Source organism: Trachinotus anak, unplaced genomic scaffold (genome assembly GCF_046630095.1).
Source record: "Trachinotus anak isolate AG129_WGS33_773 ecotype Australia unplaced genomic scaffold, CSIRO_AGI_Tana_v1 ptg000002l, whole genome shotgun sequence".
In the NCBI taxonomy this organism is placed as follows: Eukaryota; Metazoa; Chordata; class Actinopteri; order Carangiformes; family Carangidae; genus Trachinotus; species Trachinotus anak.
Window position 1 is genome coordinate 18,120,404 of NW_027273853.1, and position 24,557 is coordinate 18,144,960.

Here is a 24,557-nt window from a genome sequence, read left to right on the forward strand (position 1 = left end):
AAATTGATCCTTCCAACAAGTATTGTTTGTGTAACAAAGCTTGATATACAGTAGTTATTTTTCTATTCCGAAGACATCCATTAAAAACAAATAAAGGCTTCATTGCACTGAATGACATGTTACTTCATTACAATGAATATAGGCACTGCAGTTTATTTTGAGACAGTCCCTGATACAATGTGCTACTGCTGTAAATCCTCAACAGTGCAACAAATGTGTATCAATCTGCAAGTGAAAATAGCTCCTGCAAAATGCACCACTTACATCCAGTTGAGTAACATTCAGTAAAAACAACAGTGCCCACCTTTGCCTTAAACATTAGTGACTAACGAAGACTTACATCTTAAGCGGGAACAAGAACAAGAAAAATTTTGAATGACTCCATACCTTTCTTTTGGATGTAAATGTTTAAGGGTATCACATTAGCAGTCCTGCATTGTTATGTCAGACCAGAATACTAACAGCAGAGTTGTGTGTGGATCCTTGGTGCCAAGTTATTTTAGTTCAAAGTGCTTTTCTCCTCACACTGAGAACAAAGCACAGAGGGCCCATCGGCCTAACTGGGAAACTGGACTGAAACCGAAACATTTTTGTGTAAGTCTGGTGTTAAGTATTTTGCCCTTCCGCTTCTCCAGCATCAACTATGGAGTTCTCATGGTAGCATTTTCTCATCATTATCCAGGTACTTTGCTCAGGGTTACATCTCTATTCCCAGGCCAATCAGCTTTCCGTTAAGTGCTGCCCATGTTTCTATTGATGATGCCCTGTGAGCTAACCAGGGCCTGTGAACAAGACAGTCTCCCAGCCCAAGTGGACAGGACTCTCCTCTGGGAAACATGGATTATACTAAGCTGTTGTTCAACCTTACTAAATGGTTGAAAGAAAGACAGAAAGTCTTTGAGAGACGTTGTGTCTGTGGAGTACAAAAAAGGCAGTGTAGCAGTTGCATTCCAATTGTGATCTTATATTAGTAACACCAATTGTTATGAGTCCCTGGATAGTTTTTGAATATTAATAGACGATGAAAAAGAATAATTATATTGTAAGGTACTTTGTAAAACAGACCTCACAAAGAGTTTATAAAAGTAATAAAAATAAAAAAAAACTAGTGAATAAATTAGTGACAATTCAAGGTAGCAAATTAAAGGTAAAAGTGGTAAAACTTTACAAAAGCCCTTGCTAAAAATTAAAGCTGAAGAACACTCCCCTACACTCCAGATTGATGGCTCTGACAGCACAGATTACCTCTGGTAACAACACTAGATCTGGGAAAATGTTGAGAATGACCTCAAGCAATGCTAAGGTTTTAGAAAATGTATTATATTCTTGGCACAGTCCAAGTCATACATTAAAGAAATGATAAAAAATTTGAAATTGATTGGAATATGATTGAAAAAAGGCCAAGACAGGTGTTATATGATACCTTTTTTGGAACATCTTTTCGGAAGTCATAGCTGTTTGGGCAGAAAAGGACAACTGAAAGACGAGAGTCTGGTTTTTATTTGAAGAAAGACATCAGGTTACATAACCTTGGTTTACTTTGGGGATTTGTATTGACTAAAAGCTCTAGTTGGAGTTTGAGCACAGCCCCCGTTGTAAAAATATGTAGCTATGCTTAATGTAGTGGGGAATGTATGGCTGCTAACTGTGGTGACCTTAAAAGCTTTTCACACCAACATGCTTAAGTAGTATTTTTTTCTAATTACATATCTGGTTTCATTAAACCGCTATAACTTTATGAATTGAGATTCTTTTACTTACACACTTTATTTGGTCCCTTTTTTCAACACTATTCAGCCCTATCTCCACTCTATATTAAAAAAAAAAAAATAGAAATGAAATAGGCCCAAATCCACCCATTAGAGGTACTACTCCAAATGAATGGCATTGTTGTTCCATGGATTCATGGAGGTCTTCATGAGCAGACTCTGTGATTTAATGCTGATACCCTATTTCTTCTAATTCTGTGATTTTACCAGTCTTGTTGCTACCATTTGAAGAAATGAAATATTTTATCCTTGATTTACTCATGTAAACCAAATTGTAAATGTAGTTATTATTTTGAAATTCAGAACAAACTAACCAACTACCAGAGGCCAGCTTATCTACTGATGCTCTCAATCACAGAAAAATAACATATCTTTTATTGCCCCCTTTCAGAAGTTGATATAAGCCGCAGAGCCACTATCTATGTAAACTCACTTGTGAATAATGGAGGAGGGTCAGAATGAAAGTAATTGATTTAATTTGAGCACAGCAGAAAGAATTGATCTGTGAGTAATATGCTCTGCTTATGGTTGTGAAAACGGTACTGCCCTGACCTGGATTCATTTGCTTCACAGCACAAGCCCACTGTGTGCTTCATGGAGCAAATATCAGGTGTGTCTTCTTTTCACATCATTTCAATATAATCATTTAATTCTATACTCCGCCAGTAGAATGTATTCATACATGCATACATGCTGAGTCTTAGCATATGATGAAAAATAATCACGCTCCGACAAGGTTTACCACACCCACAATTTCTTTAATTACAAACGTCATCTTTTTCTTCTCTCTTTCAATACAATATGTACATCTCTGGAGTCGTATGGATTGATAGAATAATTCAGTACATTACAACATATATACATACCAATGAGTACAATACAAACCAGCATCAGCCAGAGGCTTGAAATGGTTTTCTGGTCACTTTCAAGTCTGTAACCTCAGGTTGAGGGACCTGAACACTGAAGTCTTCTGATAAAAGGTTGATGCCCTTCACATCTAATGTGTTAGCACCCCCTTCAGTTAGAGCACTGTATTGTCCAGTGTTGCTTCTGCATTTAGTAAGAAAATGCCCTTGTGCATGAGACCAAAAAAAAAAAAAAAAAGATTAGAAGGGGCAAATAGCCTGGAAGCAGACAAACACAAGGAAGAGGACAGTAAGATATAAAGGCATTTAAATATTTTAGAAGCATAAGGGAAACAAGGTGAGTCAAACAGTAGCATTCTTTATTTCATATTGCTCTCTATCCAGTCTTTGAAGTTGGCTACACGTGTGTAGACTGTGTAGAGGTCAGGATCACACTCCCCTTGATCATAACCAAAGCTCACCAGTCCCAAAAGCGTCCACAGCCCTTTGCTCTCCCCCTGCCCCTGTGTGAAGCTGAGAGAGGGCTTCTGGTTGTTGCCAGCTTGGTTGTCAGAGACAGCAGGGAGGACAAGGATTCCCCCAGTGTCAGAGGGACATATGTTGGAGGATCCATAGTCAGGCTTCTGGCTGGCACAGAGCATATTGTCTGTGACACTGACTGGCACGCCATTACGAGCATACTGCTGCTCACATGGGACCACGTCAGCAAGTTGAACAACCCCAACCCTCGCCTTCTCATCAGTGCCTAAACTGGAATCAGGCAGTGGAGACCAGCCTGTCACAAGCCCCTGTCCAGAAGTCACCTGTTCTGCCTGGCTTTCTGAGAAACACAGGGGCAGGACCTTCTCCCCAATCCTCGCTTTGTCCAGGAACTTGACCACAGCTATGTCAGAGTCGAGGATATTGGGGTCGTAGTTTGGATGAACTACGATGGAGGCCACCTAAAAGAGAAAGAGACAGACTTACCCACTTTGCATTATATCCAAAATGTGTGTTATAGGAAAGATCAGCAAAATGTAACATTATGGGCTGTATCTTAATCAGTACACTAAAAGCGAGATCTCCAATAGCTTACCCTCAGGTGTTGGAGACCTTTACTATCCCTGTGGTCATCACGATAATGCTTCCCCACCACCACCTTGATCTTAGCTGCGTCCAAAGGATACACCTTCCCCAGCTCTGTCACACAGTGAGCTGCAACCACCATGCTCCTTTGATTCACCAGAGCCCCGCTGCACACCAGCTGCCAGTCAGAAGCCTGATTGTGGTTGCCAGTTCCTGCTCCGCCATCCTTCTTCAGGGACCCTGCCAGGCTGTCTGCCTTAGTCACCTTGGTCTCAATGCCGTTGGTGGAGTGGCGGTAGATGGCTACCAGCCAAGGCCAGTGAGCCTCTACTGGCCTCTCTGGGTCAAAGGTTGGATGCTTCCCACACACTGCCAAAGAAGAGGTGACAGGATGAGAGGCGGACCATGATGAAGGGGGGGTAGGAGGACAGGAAAAAGACTTAGACTTAGACTTGAACTGAGACTGTGTCAACATTTACTTCTGTGGGACTGTCTTTGAATTGTTGAGCTATTATTTTAAACTTGCACATAAGCTTGCTATTTTAAAGACAGTTTGCCAAAATGCAAAGTAGTGACATAGATGAAGCGGCATATAAAACATCCAGTCTTGCCTCACAGTCTTGTGAAATGTTAGAGTCCCTAACTCAAGAGAGACGCCTTAGTGCATTGAATCTCTTAAAATATCTAAATAGTCAATTGACATAGATGGATATATCTACAAAATATTCATAAAATGTACTGACAGATTCAAAGATCTTATCCTCTTCATAATCAACTGATGAATGAATAAACTTAAACTGACTGTTTTAAATTTACAAGCTTCTTTTGCTACTTTGTCCGACAATACCACAATCAGCTAGAATATTGATGACATTGTTATAGATGTGTGCAGAGCTCCTTTCTTAAAGTTGCCCACAGACACAACACCTTTCCATGTTCAAGCAGGCTGCTCATGACAAGCCGTCTGTTTTGTGATGCCTACAAATATTGATTAAAGTGGCTGGTCCAGTCTGTTTTCATTCCACTCTGCACAGAGATGGAATCCACCCATTTCACACATTTACATAAATGGTGTAATAAAGAAGAGTCTCTCGCCTCAAATGGTGAAAATCATGGAGGTGAAAGGCTACAAGTATAAATATACAGTATGAGTGAAATAAGCCAGTGGAAACTATTGGTTTTATTGTATCAGACTTGTGTATAATCACCTCATAAGGTATATACTTACCTCAGACAAATATTCAGTATTATTGGAGAATTGAAAGTCAGAATTGTTGCATGACTGTAGAAACATATGAGAAACCCAACAAATGGGAAGGCTGGATGTACACGGATTTACACTGCAACAATTTTGAACTCATGTTCTGAATATGCTGAACAAGTATGATCAGCGCAACCTGTCTATTTGGTTCCCCAACAAGGACGTCCTTATCAAGTTACCAAGCCTTTTCCATGCATTAATGGCTGCTAAGTAAACAAGAGCCTTCACATGGGAATCAATGAAAGAATTGCTGGGTCATATATGTAGTAACTATTTTATAATCAGCTGTAAGAATGTGCCACCTGTGTTGAAACGTTTGGTATGCTCCATACTAACTGTTTTGACAAAAGGTGCTGTTGCTGTCGATTAATAAAGAGGAGTCACAGGAGTTGTAAGTTGCACAAGTGAGTAGAGCCAGGACAATGTCTTCTTTTGTCAAAGATGCTGAGGCTTTGAACTCTTCTCTATCTCACAGCTCAGCTGTACATGTCAGCTAATACAACTTTCACTGAGTAGTAATGAGAGGCCAACAGCTCTCTGGCTGGCAATAATTCCTAAGAGACAGATGACGAAGCTGATAAGGTATTGCTCAATGTCAGCAATTAGAGGCAGTGAGTATATTTTTAGAAAGTGCTGCTGTATTTGCCCATAGTGGGCATTAATTTTGTATCCACATCTCACTTAGATGTGTGGAAGTAAATCACTGGAATAAAATAAGTGTCAGCATGTTTGTTCTGTGTGAGTGCGGCTGTTATTTGCAGTATTCACTCAACTAGTAGTCCTCTGCCTCCCTCACCTGGTGAACACGAGACATGACGCCCACTCCATTTCCCTGTCTTCAAGCAAGTGCGGCGAGGACTGCCAGAGTGCTGGTAAAACGGAGAAGCACACTCATACTCTATATGTGTGTAAAGGTGGTGGAAGCCCTGGGACAACTGGGGAAGCACTGGGGGGGCTTTAGTGGGGCCATCAGACTGGAGCTGTCGGCCCAGCACAGAGGAGTAGAGCTTGTGCACAGGTGTCTTTCTGAGGGGAAAAGAAGAGGGCAAGGGTGTGTACAGTACACGTACCCCCTTGTTAAGTAAATGCATGTGAGTGTAGAAAAATGAGTGATGGCATGAGAGCAATTCTTCAGCCACTAATTGGAATATCACTGTAAAGTAGACTATACAACACGTATGTATGCCAAACGCTGTTATATGCATTGGTTAACATACCTGGATGGTGTCTGAGGGGGCAGAACTCTTTGGTTAACCAGTTCTGACACTTTGGGCTCCCTACATGCTGCAAATAAACACACATAGGCCTATATGAACACACACTCATAACACATACATTAAACACACCAAATCCTATTAATGTCTGCTTTGATCTGAATTGAGCTACTGTCACTGGAACAGTGACTGGACTTTTGGGAATTGTAAAATGACAGAATTTCTTTATCAGTAACACAGTCCAATATGGCATACTTGAGGTTTTAGACACTGTGAGTAATGGTTTTAATAATGGTTATTTGGGATTTTGGGAAATACATGTATTTGCTTTCTTGCCAAGAAATTGAGAAGAGTGATACCACTCTCATTCTGTATGCTTAGTCTAGCATAAAAACTGGGAAAAAGTGCAAAACCATTAGCTTGTTTGTTTCTTCTCATCTAACATTCAGAGAAAGAATGTGAACATTTCCCAAAATGTTGACATATTCTTTAAGAAATCATCTATCCATGCTGTTTAGTACAAAAACTGTAAAAAGCCATCACAAAGGACAGCTTTTGGGTTGCCTGCTTGAAAAAACCCCTTCGGCTGCTGTAGGCTGCAGTTTTTTTTATTCCTCGCTGTTAAATTCGTCAGGAAAGTTGATCCAAGAGACATTTCAACCACTCAGAGCAGACACACCAAAATCCAAGAAGAACTAATTAATATTTACAGCTCCAGACTTGAATTACTGCACTTATCAATGCAGTAAAAATCAGAAAAACCTACAGAAACACATCTTCCACAAGTCTCCCAACACCTAACTAATATGATCATCAGTAATTAAGCAAAGTAAAGAGTCGATGACAGAACAGATGGCAGTACCTCTGATACAGAAGGGTTGTTTGCCACTCCAGGTACCATCTGGCTGGCAGGTACGTCGGGTATCACCACTGAGAGCATAAGAGTGGTTACAGAAGAACTCCACTGTTTCAGGCTCCAACCCTGGCACCACCTGGTGGTAGCCGTGGTAGAGATGAGGTAGAGGTGGGCAGCTTTTCTCTGCAGGAGGGGAACAGACAATGAGTGAGGGGAAGGCCGAGGAAAAGGTGTATGCATATACTATGCATTTTATTGAGTGTTTTTCTAAATAAGTTTCTTACCAGTGAAGCTCTGGTTGACTTCCCTCTCCTTTTCTTTCTCTTTCTCCTCCCTCTCCCTATCCAACTCCTCCTTTGTTTTCTCAGCAGGATCCTTCGCTGTCTTATCCTCTTTAATTGTTGCTTTTTCTGTTGGTTTCCCACCGTCCTCACCTCCTGCCCTGTACAGGACGTACTGTGTAATGTTGACTCTAGTGGGAATGATTTTCCCCCCAGTCTCTGGAGAACTTATGGTATTATTTTCTCTCTTTGTGTCCTTTGTATCATATCTAACTGTGTTGTTCTTTGTCATTTCCACTTCAAATATCTCCACTGTGTTTTCACGCTCAGATATGACGGGCCTCAGCTTGGTATCATTAGGGCCCACTTTGTCCGGATCTCTTTTTCCATTCACCTGCTCCTCTTTTCTTTCCTTCTCTGCTTGTCCTTTGTCTTTTATGACAATTATCTCTGTGATGTCTGTCTTTCCTGTGCCCAGGTTTATGTCTGGGCTTCCTTCTTTTTTCTCAGTTGGTGTTGCTTCCTCAGGTTCTTTCTTTTCAACTGTGTTCAGGCTGTTATCTGGGTCTTTCCTATCCACTTTATCTTTACTGCTTCCAGTGGGTTTCTCTGATGCAGTATTTCTTTCCTCTAGCACTCCTTCATTCCTATCCTCAGCCACGGGTTTCTCTGGAAAGGTACCAGTATATTTATCTTCTCTGTCGACTGCTGTTGTATTCTCACGCCAAGTATTTATATCTTTCCTTCTATCACTTTCTTTTTCTCCAGGTTCGTTCTCTTGACTCTTTTCTTTAGTTTTGTTGATATCTTTGTCACTGTATATTTCTATTTCTTTCCCAGTTTCTGTCTGTTTTGCTTTGTCTTTGCCCTTTTCTGCCTCAGTGAGAGTGTTATTCACTGTGGATAAAGAACATAAAAAAAAAAAATAGCTGAAATGTCAGAAAGCTTTTTGTTCAAACTTGTCTCATGGCTCAATTGTCTCTATGCACTAACTTATTTTCTGTAATCCATTAAATAGTGCTATCCTCATAAAAACAAAATCAAAATGAACTTTTCCATTTTGTCTGGAATAACAGAGATTCCAGAGTCTGACCTTTGGTGCAAACAGGAGGAGTTCCACTCCAGGTGTTGTTAGGGAGACAGGTTCTCTGGGAGGTCCCGCTGAGTTCATAGGGCTGGTAGCACAGGTACTGCAGCGCAATCAGGACATCATTGGGTCCATAAACTAAGATGTGGTCCCCATGTATTGGCTTGGGAGGTAGAGCACAGACTCTTTCCACTGGCACTGGAAGCCGGAAAGAAAAACCAGGCTTTTAGAAGCTGAGAATAAGACATTTTCCATAATCTGCACCATCTCTTGGGCAGTATATATGGCATCAGATACAAGCAAATGAGACACATATGACTTTCCCATATCCCAAATTATTTGGTAGAAAAAAAAAAAAAAACAATTCACATCATTGTCTTACCACACTCTGGGGCAGGTGTGCTCCAAGTGCCATCACTCAGGCAGATGGCAGTATGATACCCACGCAGCTCAAACCCAGGATCACAGCGGAAAGTGATGCGTGCCCCTGAGTGGTGAAACAGACCCTCGGTGGATCCATGGGTGGGCACTGGAGGCCTGCGGCATCCCAGCACTGAGTGGAAAGACAGGCATGCAGAGTTTATTTATGTGAACACATGTTGCCCTATTTTCCCTTTTCTTAGCTAGATTAATGATCAGGAATCATAGAGGATCTAGGAGGAATTTCTAGCATTCCCTCACCATCAGTTTATTGCACCTACCTGCTGTAAAAGACCACACAAATAGACGCTCAGTGAATTCACTGCCTTCTGGTGTTTGCAGGTCAGACAGGTAACCCACAAACTCTGGATTTAAAAATGTCTAGAGCTTTAAAAGCACAGCCTGCTCCTTTAGAGGGTCATTAATGAATCATTTTACCAATTGTGGTAAAGTGTGAACAGGTCACAGCAAGATTTTCACACACGGCTTGTAAATGAGGAAGAAATAGATGCAATAAAAGAGCTTTATTTAAACTGTTCAATTTTCCAGTGCTGTAAAAATGGATTTTATGAGGTGGGTAGTAAAGATTGGTAATGTGGTTGTGGAATACCATGTGTAAGTCTGTTATTTGACAACCTAGTGCAAAACAAAACTATCCATGTCACAAATGGAGAAATTATTGTGTTATTGCTGTAGTATTTTGTGATGTTCTGTTTTTGTGTGAATGAACTGTTTCTATGTTAAAGGTAAACTGCAACTGTGCACACAAATGTGTTGCGGTAAATAACTGAGGCAACAGGTCAAACACACACATTAACACTACAGTTATCATACCATTACAGCATGTGAGATGGTCCCTCAGGTGTTCTTCTGTGTTGTTGACTTTAAATTAGGTCAGATCCATGAAATACAGTCTGTTTTATAGCTCCAAACCATGGAACCCTCCCTATAATCTGGGCGTTTGTGCCTTACGGCATTTCCAACCTTCAGTCCCTTAGGGGATGGAGAATGCTGTTGGCTAACCAAAAGTGGAAAAGTAAACTGTAGCTGACCTCTTTTAAATATGTCTTTGTTTTTTGTTTTTTTGTATTTTTTTGCTTTTGAAAAAAAACAAAAAAACAGAAGTACCCTGAGGTGCTGTTCGCATTCTTTTGTTTTGCTAAATAATCCATCTTCCATGTCAGATGGTGTCCACAGTCATAATGAGATGAGTCTAGAGTTATTACATTGGAATGCTAACATAGTGTGCTTCACGACACATGCTGTTAGTGAATCATCATTCCTTTCATAAATGCACTGGAAGCTATGTTGAATACTGCACTCCAAGACAGATTAGACTCAAAAACAGATTAAACTGTGCCAGAGCAAGAAAAGAAAAGATAATTCATTTCCTATCTTCAGTTTCCACAATAACATGTCACATTGCCCCATACGGAATGAGATTTAGCTCAGGCTTAACGCAGATGACAGGTTGATTAGTGCAGATATAAAATACGGTTCATGTCAGGTTCATACTTCAAATTCTCCATCTGACTCTGGGGCAGAAACGTAGACTACATTTCCTCGACAAAATGTGAGACATTATTCACGTTATTCCAGCCCTCTTCCATTAAAATTAACAGCTGAGGATTCCTCAAGGGAATACAGATGAATGCACACTGTGTGGAATGAAACTCCTGCTTTTTTTATGGGTGCCTACTCCAATGGAAAAGTTGGCCCGTGTTATAGAAGTAGAATTGTTTCACCATTAGTTTCATAGACTCGAATTTAGCCCTGAAAACAACACCACAAGAAAAGTGAATGGGGTTACAGGATCTCAAGGGAGGTGTATTGTGTACCAAAACACAAGTTAGGGTCAAGACACCCATAAATAAATGACCTTGTGGGCCAAAATGAATGACTCTAGCCACACCCTAAAGGAACAGGAGCACACACGACACATAGAGTGGGTATCTTCAGAAACCAAAATTTCATGCAAACATATTTGTCAGGCGGTAATCTGGATTTGAAGCCCTTCTGTTGAAAATTATTTCATATTTCTTGAAAAGGTGACTAGCTAAAACTAAAGATGGGACTGACTATGGACAAGGAAAGGCAGCTGGCCTGAACTCAGTCCAAAACCACAGACTTCTCCCTTGTGACAGTGAATCACCAGCGGCCCGCGGGTAGCAACAACAGGAAAGACTTTAAGTTTGCTGTAACTAGGTGTGTCTGATTTCTGAAGAAAAATATAAAAATAATTCTGGGATTTCCTAAGCTTTAAAACAGACAGATGCCTGCCTTTTCTGTTGGCTCATGAGATGGAAAAAATCAAATTATGCCCACAGTATGCTGCAAAGACTAGACAGTGACTAGAACCTGCAGGTTATTTTGTCTTTCCTCACTTCTATTTTTTTTTCATATAATATGAAATATCAGCATTTTTCAAGGATGGTCATACTGTAGGGAGTTCAGTTACAGTATGTTACAGACTCACCATTTTCACACCTCTTGCCTGTGTAGCCAGCCAGACAGGCACAGTGATATGTGTAAGAACTGTCAAGGATACAAGTCCCATCATGCAGGCAAGGAGAGGAGCTGCAAGCTGTAACCATACAAGTATATGGCATGAGGGTACAAAAAGAAAGAAATATTAATAATAACATATTACCAACAGTAGAATTGCATCATCTGTATGCCAAAGGAGTGGCTGCTCACACCAAGCTACATAAAGAGATTCAGAGTCAAGCTGGTGCCATTTAAATGTCATTTTCACACAGAAAGCCTCTGTTTACTTTTACTAGATCTGGCTTTGCCACTGGTAGCTTATGTGTGTGTGTGTGTGTGTGTGTGTGTGTGTGTGTGTGTGTGTGTGTGTGTGTGTGTGTGCGTGTGTGTGTGTGTGTGTGTGTGTGTGTGCGCGTGCGTGCGTGTGTGTGTGCCTGCTTTTGAGTTTTAAAGTTTTGGTCAGACCTCACTTTCTCAACGGTCTACTTGCTAACTTTTGCCAAAATGTGAAGGTGTCAGTCAAAGCCAAAGCTTATATATTTTACACTGGACTCTGACCAGTGGAAAAAAGGAAGTGTGGAAACTTCTGTCTTCTTCTGTTTGCATGTGTTGGGGCCCATGACCCCATTGCCTATGACTTTACAAATGAAATATATTTATTGTCTATAAAGCAAGAACACTTAGGCTATCGTAATGGAAAGGGGTTAGGATTTGGGGTAGAGAACACAATGTATCACCACGGCTCCGTACATTTGAAGAAGTAAATATTATTACTAGTAGTATTATCATTAATAGTAGTAATATATTTGTTGTTACTGGTAATTGACGCTGGTATTTGACCTACCAGAGCTTTCTTGAAAAGTGGCGAAGAATCCGTCAAAATTCTTGTAACCATCCGATACAAAGAGTATGTGCAAACTGTTGCCAGAGCTGTGGATCGGAGCAGGTCTGTTGTTCCCACAAAATCGAGCAATAACACCTGAGTTGATGCTGTCACCATCTCTGACCTCCACGTAGTCATAATGACAAGAATGATGATGCTCCAGACTCAGCATCATAAACCTGTAAGTATAAATGTAAGTATGAAAAAAGCAGAAAGAAAATGCCACAAAACTTAACTATCCAACATTGGACATTTTGGTGTTTTCCTGGATTATGAGAACACCTGTGTTCCCTGGCAGTGCCACACTGGCTGGCACCATGGTACCAAACCTTTAAAATCTTCAGCCAGCAAACAAGTAATGACCAATAATGCAACTGAATACATTAACAGCTGCTGAAAGTGATTTCCCCGCTATTACATGGCTTACTGTTTGTAATATTGTGTGAAATGTGTCTCATTTTTAAAAGGTACCACAGCAGTGAAAGATATACATTTATTCTTATTTATTTCTTTTATTATTTTCAGGGTAGCAGAGATCCATGGCAACTGATTTGTTTGCAGCAGTAAAGAAGAAAAACATTCACCTGAGATCCTGACTAAGACAGGTATAGACAAGTGAGATCATATATCTAAGATGAAGCACCCTTGGCAACCAAAACAGAATGGATAGCACATAAAGAAACCAAAAAGAGATGCCTATCTTTGGCCTTTTGGCTTTAGCAAACTTTAGGAACTTATTAAGAATTTTCTCACTTCTATATTTATTGGATGAGTTATCCTTAACACTCTTTATGTACCCATTAAACAGCCAAGTGCACATATGACTGCCATTACATTTATGTAATTGGCAATAAATACTGTTGATAAACAGCATCGCTAATCTCATACTAAACAAGCATCTCGTTATTTCAGATCTGCGGCAGGTAAATACCTATAAAATATATCCGTGGATCCTGAATAAACATGTTGATTGCACAACATTATTTCTAAGCAAGTAGTACAACTGGTAATTACTGGGAAGAAACTTCTAGGTAATGTGTTAGCCTTTCCAAAACATCCTTCGTGTGCTTTAAAACAGTCAGGACATCCAGAAGGAGCAGCTTTAGGGCCTGTTTACGTGTGAATTTAAGTGACTATAATTACTGTTAGAAGACATTTAAAGACACTGTCAATTTAAGAGTTGTTTGGTTTGGTTGCAGTGAGTGTGACATTCAGATGACTGCCAGCTGGATCAGGATAAACACAAAGGAGTCCTCTTTCCCCTCCTGGGCCATTTCAGATGTAATCTTCTAGGCCCAACATTGCAACAGAGATGAAGGACTGATGAACTTTATATATGACAATGGCATGCGCCCAAATCCTCTAGTTTTATCCTTTATCACAGACCCTTGGGTCAGGGAAGCTTAGACTAATGAGATTTACTGTAATGCTAAATGTTAGCCTGCAGCAGCTCCAAACAATTAATGCCAGTTGTAACTCAGTAAATGTGTTGCCTGTGATGAGAGTGTATAGCGAGCCACTGTAGTTAAAGACAGATAAATTCAAGAGAACCCTGCCAGTAATTCCCCAGTGGCTCAAGCACAAAGGAATAACTTTCCATTAGTCTATCTCTGAGCACAGCAGTGCTATTTCATTTGAGGGTTTTGTTGGATTTATGCCACAAACTAAAGATATAAAAATAAGTATGTGACAGTTCATGGTTGTTACGTTTAATGCAAAGCTTTATATATATATATATATAGAAGAAAAAAACATATGGAATCATTAAAAATGTCTTTTATGCATACAACAAACCACTGCTGTATGCACTGCATGCTCAGTCGGAATCCTACTGTATGGAGCTTTTGTTCTGTTAAAATTCAGCACAAATGCTCGCCTGTAAAATGCTGTATGTGTAATGGAGAAAATGACAGAAATAGAAAGCTATCACAGGACTGAAAAGTAATAGCTTTCCTGAAAAAAGAGGCTGTTGTGGTTTCCAAACTCTGCAGTAGACCTGCCATCGGTCCACGACATACATCTTGCAGAAATATCTGAACGGAGGGGAAATTTGACTTAAACAGGCCAGCCTTTAATAACTATTACAGATGGACAATGAAGATCGCAAAAACTGAAGCTTTAATGCCAGACTAAACTGTGGTGACCTGGACAAAGATTTGCTATATTCTACAGTTTTCCACAGACATATTTATCTGTAAGCTGTGGTCATTATATCCACGTAACCAGCTATTGTTTGTTTACTTTCTGGCTGGTGTAAATGACTTCTCCATGGGATTCTTCAGTAGAGAGTAGTTCTGATGAAAACTGTTGAAAGCAAAGTCTGTGAATGATTCAGAATAACTGGGACGCTGCGCTGTTGGCTCTTTTTATGTCATTCTTATCCATTGTAGTGCAGTGGCTCTTGGAATAGTGATGTCTTTCTCTTGGTTGGACCAGCTCTTAGATCTGCTGTACATTAAGAATTCTGGATGGATTCTCTTGAAATTTTGTTCAGATATGCATGAAACCCAGAAGTTGGAACCTGCTGGTGTGCCCCTAGCCTTTCTGCTTGCTCCATCACCAGATCAAATTTGAAATTTGTCCAATACTTTTATGAGGAAATACCTGAAAAACTAATGACATTCCCATCAGCTGATGTTAGCATGCTAAGATGCATAGTAGCCTATGTTGGTATTGTCATTAGTGAGATATACAGCTGTAGAATGACATTAGAACCAATATTATGACTAACCTTGCTCATGTCACCTCACTGAACTGAGGTCAAGTAAACAACTATAAACGCAGGATGTTTATGACTTTACCTGAGTTCTATGGTAAAGGGACGGTCCACCTGTATGGTCCATTCACACCGAGCATTGTTGGGGTAACTTTCCAGCACCAAGTGACCCTGTTGTTTACGGATCACTCCCCCACACTCTGAAACACACAGGAATTCCATTTTGGAAAGTTGTGTCGAAATAGGGTGCTATTTACATTTCAGAGGTTGTTAATTACAGCTTAATTATTATTCTGAGGGTCCTTTAGCTGCTTTGGATGCCATTCAAACCAAAAGTAATTACACTTGACTTTCCAAAGACACTGTAAAAGGCCCATGCTGTGCTCAACAGCATAAAGAAGTGTGAACGCTATACACACAGGGGCAACAAAGACATTCAGCAGCCTTTTAATTAAATGTATGCCTCTTGTGCCCTGTGGTGGAAAATTTGTATATTGAGGAAGCTTTAGACTGTTACATATTAAATTGTTTTAATGGGGTTCCTGAAGCCTTCCAAGTTGGCACAGAAGTTAAATCAGCAGGGAAGGAAAACACATGTAGCACATGGTATAGAGAAAACATACAGACATTTATAGTGAAGCCATGTAGGCTCTGTAATTAGGAGCATGATGAGACTTACTCATGCAATCTCCACCGGACCATCCGGGCCGACACTCAGCACAGTATTTGCCACGAATGAAGAAGTCATCCCTGGGCCCCCATGTCCCATTGTTACAGCGCCTACAGTTTTCAAATACACTGCAACCTGCGAGAAAGAGAGCCAGAGGAATAATACAGTCAAGCAGGAGTCAGACTGACAGGCCAGAATACAAAGTACACAAACAGTTCTCATTAAATCTTTTTCGAAAGAGCTGTGAAAGTTGCTTGTCAGAGTTGGGAACACTTTACATTACCATATGTTTCCTTTACGTTTGCTCTGGTAAACTCATTAAGCTCATCTTTCCCTACAGCAGAACGCACAATCACTAATGTACTAATGGGGAATTCTTGTTCGTTCTCAGAGGTTGGAGTATATTTTTTAGTGTTTAACAGTAAAATGTGATGTACAGGTATCCATTTAATTATCAACAGCTGTTTTTTTTCCCCATAAAGGAAAAAATGAGAACATTCAAGCTGTGAAAAAAACATGACATCCTTCCATAGGCGAATGGCATGTAGGAAAATAACATGAAGAAAACAAGAATTTGGATGAGCTGCAGCACATGTGCGCAGACATCTCCGGGTGATTGTATTCTCACATACTTCCTATGTGTGCCTTACACAGACAATGATGTACTTATCCCTGAGCATAAAAACACACCGATTTACAACCATTTCATTCACAAATCAAAGTTCCAAGTGTGTTCATACACCCCTGCACTGCCAATTTAAGAGGATTCTGCCAGCAAGTTAAGAGAGGGAGCCAGTGGGAATTTGTCCTGGAAACAAATTAGATCAGACACAAATACAGAAGTTATTTTCAGTCTTTTTGTCTCACTCTTTGTTATGCTACAACACAAACAGCTGTGCAGCTGATAGGTAGCATTAATCTTGCATAAATGATGAATGGCAGCTATTCAAGATAGACCCAACTCTCATAGGCGCAAGAGATGTATTCTTTATAAAGACAGTGCTCAATTCTAACTTTTTATTTTGATGAAGTACAGGAATTTTGCAAGATCTCATTAAATTGTGTCTATGTTGACAAAGTTTCTACCAGGATGGATGATGCAGGGGTCACATTCATTGATGGCGTTGCGACAGCAGGGCACAGCATAGCCCACCGGAGTCCCCTGGAGTGGGCATTTACAGCGGATCACGTCATACTCGCAGCAGCTCCTGCACATCACGTTCCATTCTGGGCCTGGGCAGTGGTTGTACAAGTGCCTGTAATCTAAAGAAGACAAAAGGTCCGGGTGAGCAACTCGGCAATTTCATTCAGAGAAGTGAGCAGGAAATATCTATTCATATAGATAGAGAGGAAGATGAGTCAATGAGTCAAACATGAAGAAAGTACATCAGATGTAATATTTGGCCTGGTGGGAAAATGTGAGCAGACATGGGTTATGGACAGCAGAAGCCTGGAAGGATTCTGGCGAGGTCAGTGTTTATCTGAGCTGCTGCTCCTCATTGTGCTCTCGGGTTATTTCCACTGCCATATGGTTGCAAGCTTCTTTTAGGGGACCACAAGTTTCTCAGTAGTTTACCTCCTCTGTTTGTTCTCATACTATTTTATATCAGACAACATGCCATAATAGTAAAGTTACTGTCAAGGAAAACAGAATCAAATCATTAATCAGAAAACACTGCTGGAACCAGAATGTAAACACTGACTTTCTTCTTTGTAAAGTTTTTGCCCAATAAATGTGATGTTTGATTGGACTGGAAACCAGTGATTCACAGACCTTTGAGTCTGTGTGGTTACGATTATGTAACAGTGGATTTAAAAGCTGAAACAGACAAGTGGAAATTCTCTTGTGGCAGATGTGGACAGAGAACTAACACAAGCTGCACTTTAAACTTGGCACCATGTCCTTGCAGCAGTTTGTATGTACCCTCATTCCAGCCGTGCAATCATAATAACGTCTCTGCCCTCAACCCTAGACTCCCACCATTTATTGTTCCTGTTCCCTCCCCACTGAAAACACACAGACACACTTGCATGCTGGTTTTAGTTGTAAAGCAGTAGTTGCACACTAGATTTATTCATTGTTTATAGGGGTTTGGTGAAACCAAGAATTTAAGATACACACACACACACACACACACACACACACACATACACAAATGCACTGACACAAAAAAGCAGTGGTTGTTTGCAGCCCGTCAACTAGAGAGAAGAGCAGATGTCTTGGAATGAGGAGGGAGTCGTCCCTGCTGCCCTTCCACATTAATGATATCATAAATTGTTTCTCAGTCCAGCTTCAGTCTGGCCTTCACCTCAGCTATTTCTCCTAGAAGACACAGTGAGGTATGACATACACACTGACATTAATCAAACAGAAAGTAGGTTGTGCAATGCCACCAGGTCAACTTTAATGAGGGTTACTTAGGGACACAGTTTGTGCTTCATAAAGCTGTTGCAGGCTGTTTTCTGATTCTTGTCTCTTCATGGGGTCATTTATTGTTTTGTTAAAGTGGACTCGGCTTCATTTGTGTATTGACCTTAAACCATGTGCAGCAAGCCTGTGACAACGTGGGGATCAGTCCGCCCTCTCTGTGCCATGGCATGTGGTAGATCTCAGGACTGATATGTCATGGGGCCATGTACACCAGTCGCTTACACAATGACCATGCTGTCACACTAACTACCAGTAACAGATTCTCACAGTTAAAAATGAAAGTAAACTTACGACCTCTCAGATTTGTTTTTGAATCAGAGTTTTCTTTTGTTTAGCTTGGTCTGTCTCCAGGGGAGAGGAAAAAAGGAGAAGCTCATGGTCTCTAGTCAGATTGTCGTTTTTGTGGATTTATTTTGACCATATGTAAGAACCACAAAAAATCCATGGCATGGGCATGGCCTGCATGTTTAGAGAGAGGTCTGTTGTGACAAGAAGAAGGCACAACGCAAAGAGTGGTATTATGCGCCATACTGTGAGTAAAGCACAAATAGATATAAGATGGCACAGGAACATTTTTCATTCAGTGCAAGTAAAACCCAAGTTTTGCAGCATTCTTCCTTAAAACTCTTCCCTCAATACAGTGTATTTTAGTGACATCAAGTTAAAAGACATCACAAGAACTCTAGTCCATGTTTTTAAAAGTACCCATCCAGAATGCATGCTTTCACTCACATTTATTAAAATGCAGTTGGAAGCGATTACATTTCAAACAACTATGTCTGTTGTTATGATTGCAATATGACCCAAATTATACAAGTTGGATGTGAATGTCAAACAGGAGTCTCTGGATGGACTAAGGCCATTGTCGACTGTGTTACTGGCCAACTTTACTCCTCAGTCTGTAAACTGCTGTCATTCGCTGCCCTGCAGTGACCGTGTAGGATGAAAACAGTGTTTAAAAAGGTGTGATGCCTGCCACATGGGAATTGAGAGGTGCTGACCCTCACTGAAGTCTGTGAGGGATACTGGCCGCAGAGACTGTGAAACCTGATTTAAAGGCATGAAAGGGTCAAAAGACTTTATGAGCTGGTCTGGTAATGTCATTACACGGATCGCTGGAGTGTGTCTTGTCCCTCGACAGAGAAATGACATCCTGCGGTTGCCCTCAGTACACTCCTACAAGAAGATGATTTAGAATGGAATAACAAAGGCTGGAAAATTATATTTTGTCAGACCTCAGACAGCCAGTGACATGACGGTACATGCATTTGTGATAGGATTAGTTTCCAGATTGCCACGCGCTTTTTTCTCTACACTCCTCCTTGGGGTAAATAAACACAGGCAGCTTTTTTCTTTAAACACTGTACAGATTTGTTTGCTGACCTCCAGCTTTGCTGATAAGGTTGTTATGTTCTTCTCTGAAGCGTGACTCAGAGGTTTTTCCCCCAGTGCTGGACGCATGTTGGAATGCATCTTTATTTTTTTGGACTGGTATCCTCACTCCTTAATAAGTGTTTACTGATTCGCAACACACAACACAACTGAAGATCATTGTTTTTTACATAACTGTGCTTTGGCTTGCACCCCAACAATTTGCATGTATTTATTTGAGCAATAAGCTTACTGCCTTGTGAAAACACGTCTTGGAGGCCTCCAGGTCAACACCTGCAGTTAACTACAGACTGGACAGCGACAATCTGAAGTGGGATTTTATGACAGTTTAGGAAGGTCTGAGCAGATGTGCAAGTGCATGTGCACAGGAGCAAGCCTACAAGCGGGTGGCTGTTTGCACAAGCATTACTACATACATGTACAATGTTGTACTTATTTACAATGTAAAACTTATTTGAATGTGAGAGAAAAAAAGCACCACCATGCACATGTCACACCATCATTATTACTGTGTTCTGTTCCCCAGACCTGCAATTAAACCCAAGGCTGCGGCTGTGCTGTGTGGCCCTGGCTTGTACTTAATCACAAGCTGGAAGTGTTGACAGTTGTCAGAGAGGTAACTCTCTCATCTGATAACAAAGTTTGCTTCTCTTTTGTGCCTTATTTCTGTCTAGCAGCCTTCCTATCCAACCTCTCATTTTTGTGTTTTGGTATGTGATGGTGTCTACATATTTCCACAGTGCACACATAACTAGTATTGTGTGTGTGTGGGTGTGTGTGTTTGTGTGTGAGAAAGAGATACAGAGTTGGAGAGAAAGAGAAAGAGAACACACTGGCACTAAGCCACAAACACAATTTAAGAGCAGATCACAAACTGTTTTTTTTTTTTCCCCCTCGGTTTTGTAGCTAAGCGTGCAGAGTTTTGTGTGGGTTGTTGTTATGTAACTGGTATCTGCTTTTTCCATTCCAGATGTTGAAGTCCAACATGTACACTTCAACATGCATGTCAAGAAGCCATAGAAGCGCCAAAGGTCCGGTTCTTCAGCCAGCATTTATCAGCTGCACGCCATTGATGTGGATCCAGTGACTGACATCATTATCACCTCGGTCAAAAAGCGGTCATGGAAATTCACATCCTGTGACCTGGCGTCTGACCTCACTGCCCTGCTAACCCACTAACCTGTAGGAGAGCCACAACAAACCCTGACCTCTACCCAGGACAAGATAGAAAACCTTCACATTATTGTTCAGTTTTGTAGCCTTCTTCTCATGTATTCTGTGCTGACATAAAACCCACAGATACACACAACTCTTCACAATCCCTGGGAAAACAGCACTTCTGATAAATGGATACACTGCATTTGAAATGTGCTGCAGGAGCTGAATTTGACCTTGCAAGTGTCTCATAAGCCTGCATCAACTCCAGCCACTGTGCCATCATTTTCTGGAAGAAACTTCCTCTGAACTCAGCTAAGAATAAAACCCAGAGGTCAACATCTGCTTTTTTATTTGCTATGATTTTGTGTCAGCATCCCCTTCTGCCCCAGTTCACGTTCACAACCGAGCACTGCCTTCAGAGTCTCAGATAACTTGTAAAATTAGGTTTTAATTAGATATCCAAATGTTATCAGAAGTGCAGCTGGCAACAGTGCTATCTGTGGCATTTAAACCAGTTATTTTCTAGCTCGTCTTTTTCCTGCTCACTGCTCAGACACTGTCTCTTACCAGCTTGAATATTGTCTTGTCTTGCTAGACACCACTAAGCTATTTTTAACTTTAAAAAAAACAAAAAAACTAGACAGCCACATACAATGCAGAATGGAGTCCAGTGAGAACTCTTCAGGATTAGTTCAACATGCTCAATCCTAGTATATGACTGGACCACATCGTAGGCTATTTGCATTCTGCCTAGTGTCGGCCAGTTTCAGTCCTTTATCTGTTTGCTTCTCTCCCGCTCTCTGTGCTCACATATACAGTATGTTAATACAGCCAAATTCCCAGTAAAGCTGTTCTCATTTACATGTTTTTCTGTTTCGTTTGTCAGACAATGGAACCAGTATGATATATTGACTCAAATGCAGCCTATTAAGGCTACGTGTTAACCAGCAGTCACATCTGACAGAATCAACATATAGTAAAGAGAGGAGTGCCTGGAGAGGGAAAGTACGTCCACACACTTGTGGGGTAATGCCGATGACTCTCTTCTATGGAAAGTAGGTATGGCTTGTCCAAAAAAATGTTATATTTGTTGTAATGTGCCCTTTCTAAAAAAAAAAAGAAAAAGTTGCTAAAGGGGTCTGAAACTTGGTTAATCTAGTGACAAAGGTGCAAAGTTGGCAACACTGCTTGTTCATGCCAAATCATTTTGAAAGAGCAACAACCAATAGGGAAACCAACTGGCCACCATTGGCTGACCAATGGTGTAACCTTAACACTCAATGACATTCATTTTCATAGGGCTGGCCACATTGTCGAGGTCCAAGCAAAAACACGACACAATGCCGTGGCTCTTTCATCTTTATTAGATATGGTGTATCTTTGCTCTGCAGGTTTGACTGAATTATCTCTTAAAGGAATAGTTCAACATTTTGGGAAATGCACGTCTTTGAAAGCAAATAATCATTTTTTCCCAAAATTGTCAAACTATTGCTTTAAAATTCACTTCACCCACATTACAAAAAAAAAACATTCTTTCTTACTTATCCCTAGTGGCATCTAACAATGCAGACAAAAACATTTGTATTTGGCCATTGCCACATCATTAGGTCATACTTGTTCCCTGCCCTAATGATGTGTCAGAAAAAGTTAAGAAAGAAAGGGAAGAAAATGACAAATTATAGTCCAATACTGAATGAATACTTTCCTCCTGACAAAATGGTGCTTATTTCATCAGATGTATCATGGAAACATAGTTGTTTTTACAGCAGCTGTGAGTGCATGTGTGCACACGTATGGGCTATTCCTTTTGCCTACTGCCCACAGCAGCTGTCTGGTATTTTGAGGTTGAAGTGATTTAGCTATCATGGAGGAGGGAAACTCCCAGGAGAGCTTTGTGGGCATTGCGTATTTGAATGTAGCCCGACCCCAAGTGCTGATCCCAGTGCCCGTCCTGTAGATTGCTTTAAATAAACTTCCCTCCAACAGGAAACCACAAACCCACTGAACTATCCTACAACTCTATTATCCACTCTGGTGAAATTGTACATACACACACCAATATGTAGGTCGAACAGGAGTCTGAGATGTGCACATTTGTTTTCCAGGATATAGTCCTTAAACTTGAAATGAACTCTTGGGTCTGATGTCTGACACACTATATTTTCCAAATGTGGCCATGTTTTTCCTCTCGTAACAAAACTCTATGCCAAGATTTCACTTTCTCCACTCTAATATGATTACTTTAATGTCTTTGTGTCCTACTGCCCACTACTCAGAAGCCCTGACAACTTCCCTGTGGACTTTAGTCAAACACACCATGATGAGAGTGTCAGAGCATCAGGAGATCTCAGGATTCACGTAGGTGGGGGACCCTGAACAGTAAACCTTACATAGATCAAAAATGCCAAAACATGCAAAAATGGATATAAACACAGGCACACGCATAAACGGACATTTCCATAAAGGTAGGATCTGCATATAAACACATTTGCTATGATTTAAAGAAAGAAAAGTATTTTAGGTTTCTAAATAGAAAAGATCTATCATCAGCTGATTGTACACTATTACAAAACAAGCTGTGCTGAGAGTAACTCAGCTGACAACATAAGTAAGTGAGGCTGCCAGAATTCTCTTAATCACTGGGGTTTAACACAGCTGTGCTCTACCCAGCCCTTTGCCACATTCACTAACATTACAAATTGAAAGTATTAATTCACTCTGTGGTAACCGTGAGAAGAGGAATCAGACAGAGGGCAGAGGTTTGGTTAGGAGTCTTGGAGACGGCGTATGGTACACACATTACCACAGTCAGCGTGATTGACTCAAACATGACTCATGTCTTCCTGCAGCAGATCAAGTAGTCACTAAGGGTAAACAGGCAAAGTCGCCGTGGATCTGTGAGAGAACTCAACCACAATACTTTGGCACAAGTGGGATTAAGAGCCAAGATTCAATAGCCCTATTAAGACTCAAACCGCCTCATTTTACCTTAAGGAATGTGTGGCAACATCCAAGCTTCTTTTTTTTTAAGGATTGAAAAACAATCTCACTTTAATTTCACACAAAGAAAGAACAACTGCAATGGGTAAAAAGGTGTGTGAAAATCACAAAGACCTTTTTTTAAAGGGACAATAAACAAACCCACACAGGACAGTCACTATGTATTATAAAATAAAGGTTGTAAAGACAAAGATTGAATAAACTTGTCAGTGCTGTTTTTCTTTGCTGCCTCTGTAAAAAAAACAAAAGGTACTTTTTACATCACTGCCTCTCTGTGGGTCTTCTTTCACAGCCTTGCTGAGTACTGTTGTGCTCTTAAAGGATAGAAGGGAAGAGGGGATGGAGAGAGTGCTGATGCCGGCTTTTTGAGAACAAAGAACATAAACCAAGAAGATGTGAGGTAGGGTGAGGGAGGGAAAATAAGAGCAGTAGAGGTAAAGTTTTCGCCAATTTCTTACCATAGGGCCAGGTTCTCCCCTGGGGTAAGGAGATGACGATGAAGAGGGAGATGAAGAGGAACCAGCCCTCCTTTCCAGAGATAAAGGTGCTGGTCCGGGGGATTGTGTGGATGCCCCCGTGGGTTTGCCCCAGCTGCAGTCCCCGTCCCGCAGACAGCATGCTGCAGTCTGGAACTCTGTTTACTTTCTGAACTCAGCTGACATCACCTTCTCTCGGCCCTTCAGTCCTTCCCTCCCCCGCCTTCATTTTTCCCTCTCTCTCTCTCTCTCTTTCTCCCTCAGTTTCTCTCTCTCTCTCTCTCACTGCTCTTTGGCTTCAGGTTACAGCCCAGCCTCGCAAGGAGTTCCACTTGGAGTGGTCTCCCAAAAACTCCCCTCACTCAAGTCATGGCACGACGTCACCACTCGTGAATGAAAGCAGGCTCCAGCACTTTATGCTTTACTCATTATGGTGTCTCATACACACACACGCACACACATACACACACACACAATGAGGGGAAGCACATAACAACCAGTTTATGTACTATACAATGTGCTTGC

The 24,557-nt window shown here is 40.9% G+C and overlaps 1 protein-coding gene across 1 annotated transcript; it reads right to left on the reverse strand.

Annotated features, from left to right (window-relative positions):
• Positions 1–2,506: 2,506 nt before the first annotated feature.
• pamr1b (peptidase domain containing associated with muscle regeneration 1b) lies at positions 2,507–24,253 on the reverse strand. Its single transcript, XM_071503269.1, has 14 exons — positions 24,015–24,253; positions 16,662–16,838; positions 15,585–15,710; positions 14,991–15,105; positions 12,151–12,368; positions 11,296–11,403; positions 8,782–8,952; positions 8,406–8,597; positions 7,316–8,209; positions 7,038–7,214; positions 6,179–6,245; positions 5,758–5,987; positions 3,711–4,069; positions 2,507–3,576 (listed from the first exon to the last, which is right to left on the reverse strand). The coding sequence occupies exons 1-14, from the start codon at positions 24,172–24,174 to the stop codon at positions 2,995–2,997; spliced, it is 3,576 nt and encodes a 1,191-aa protein (XP_071359370.1). The 5' UTR covers positions 24,175–24,253; the 3' UTR covers positions 2,507–2,994.
• Positions 24,254–24,557: the final 304 nt, after the last annotated feature.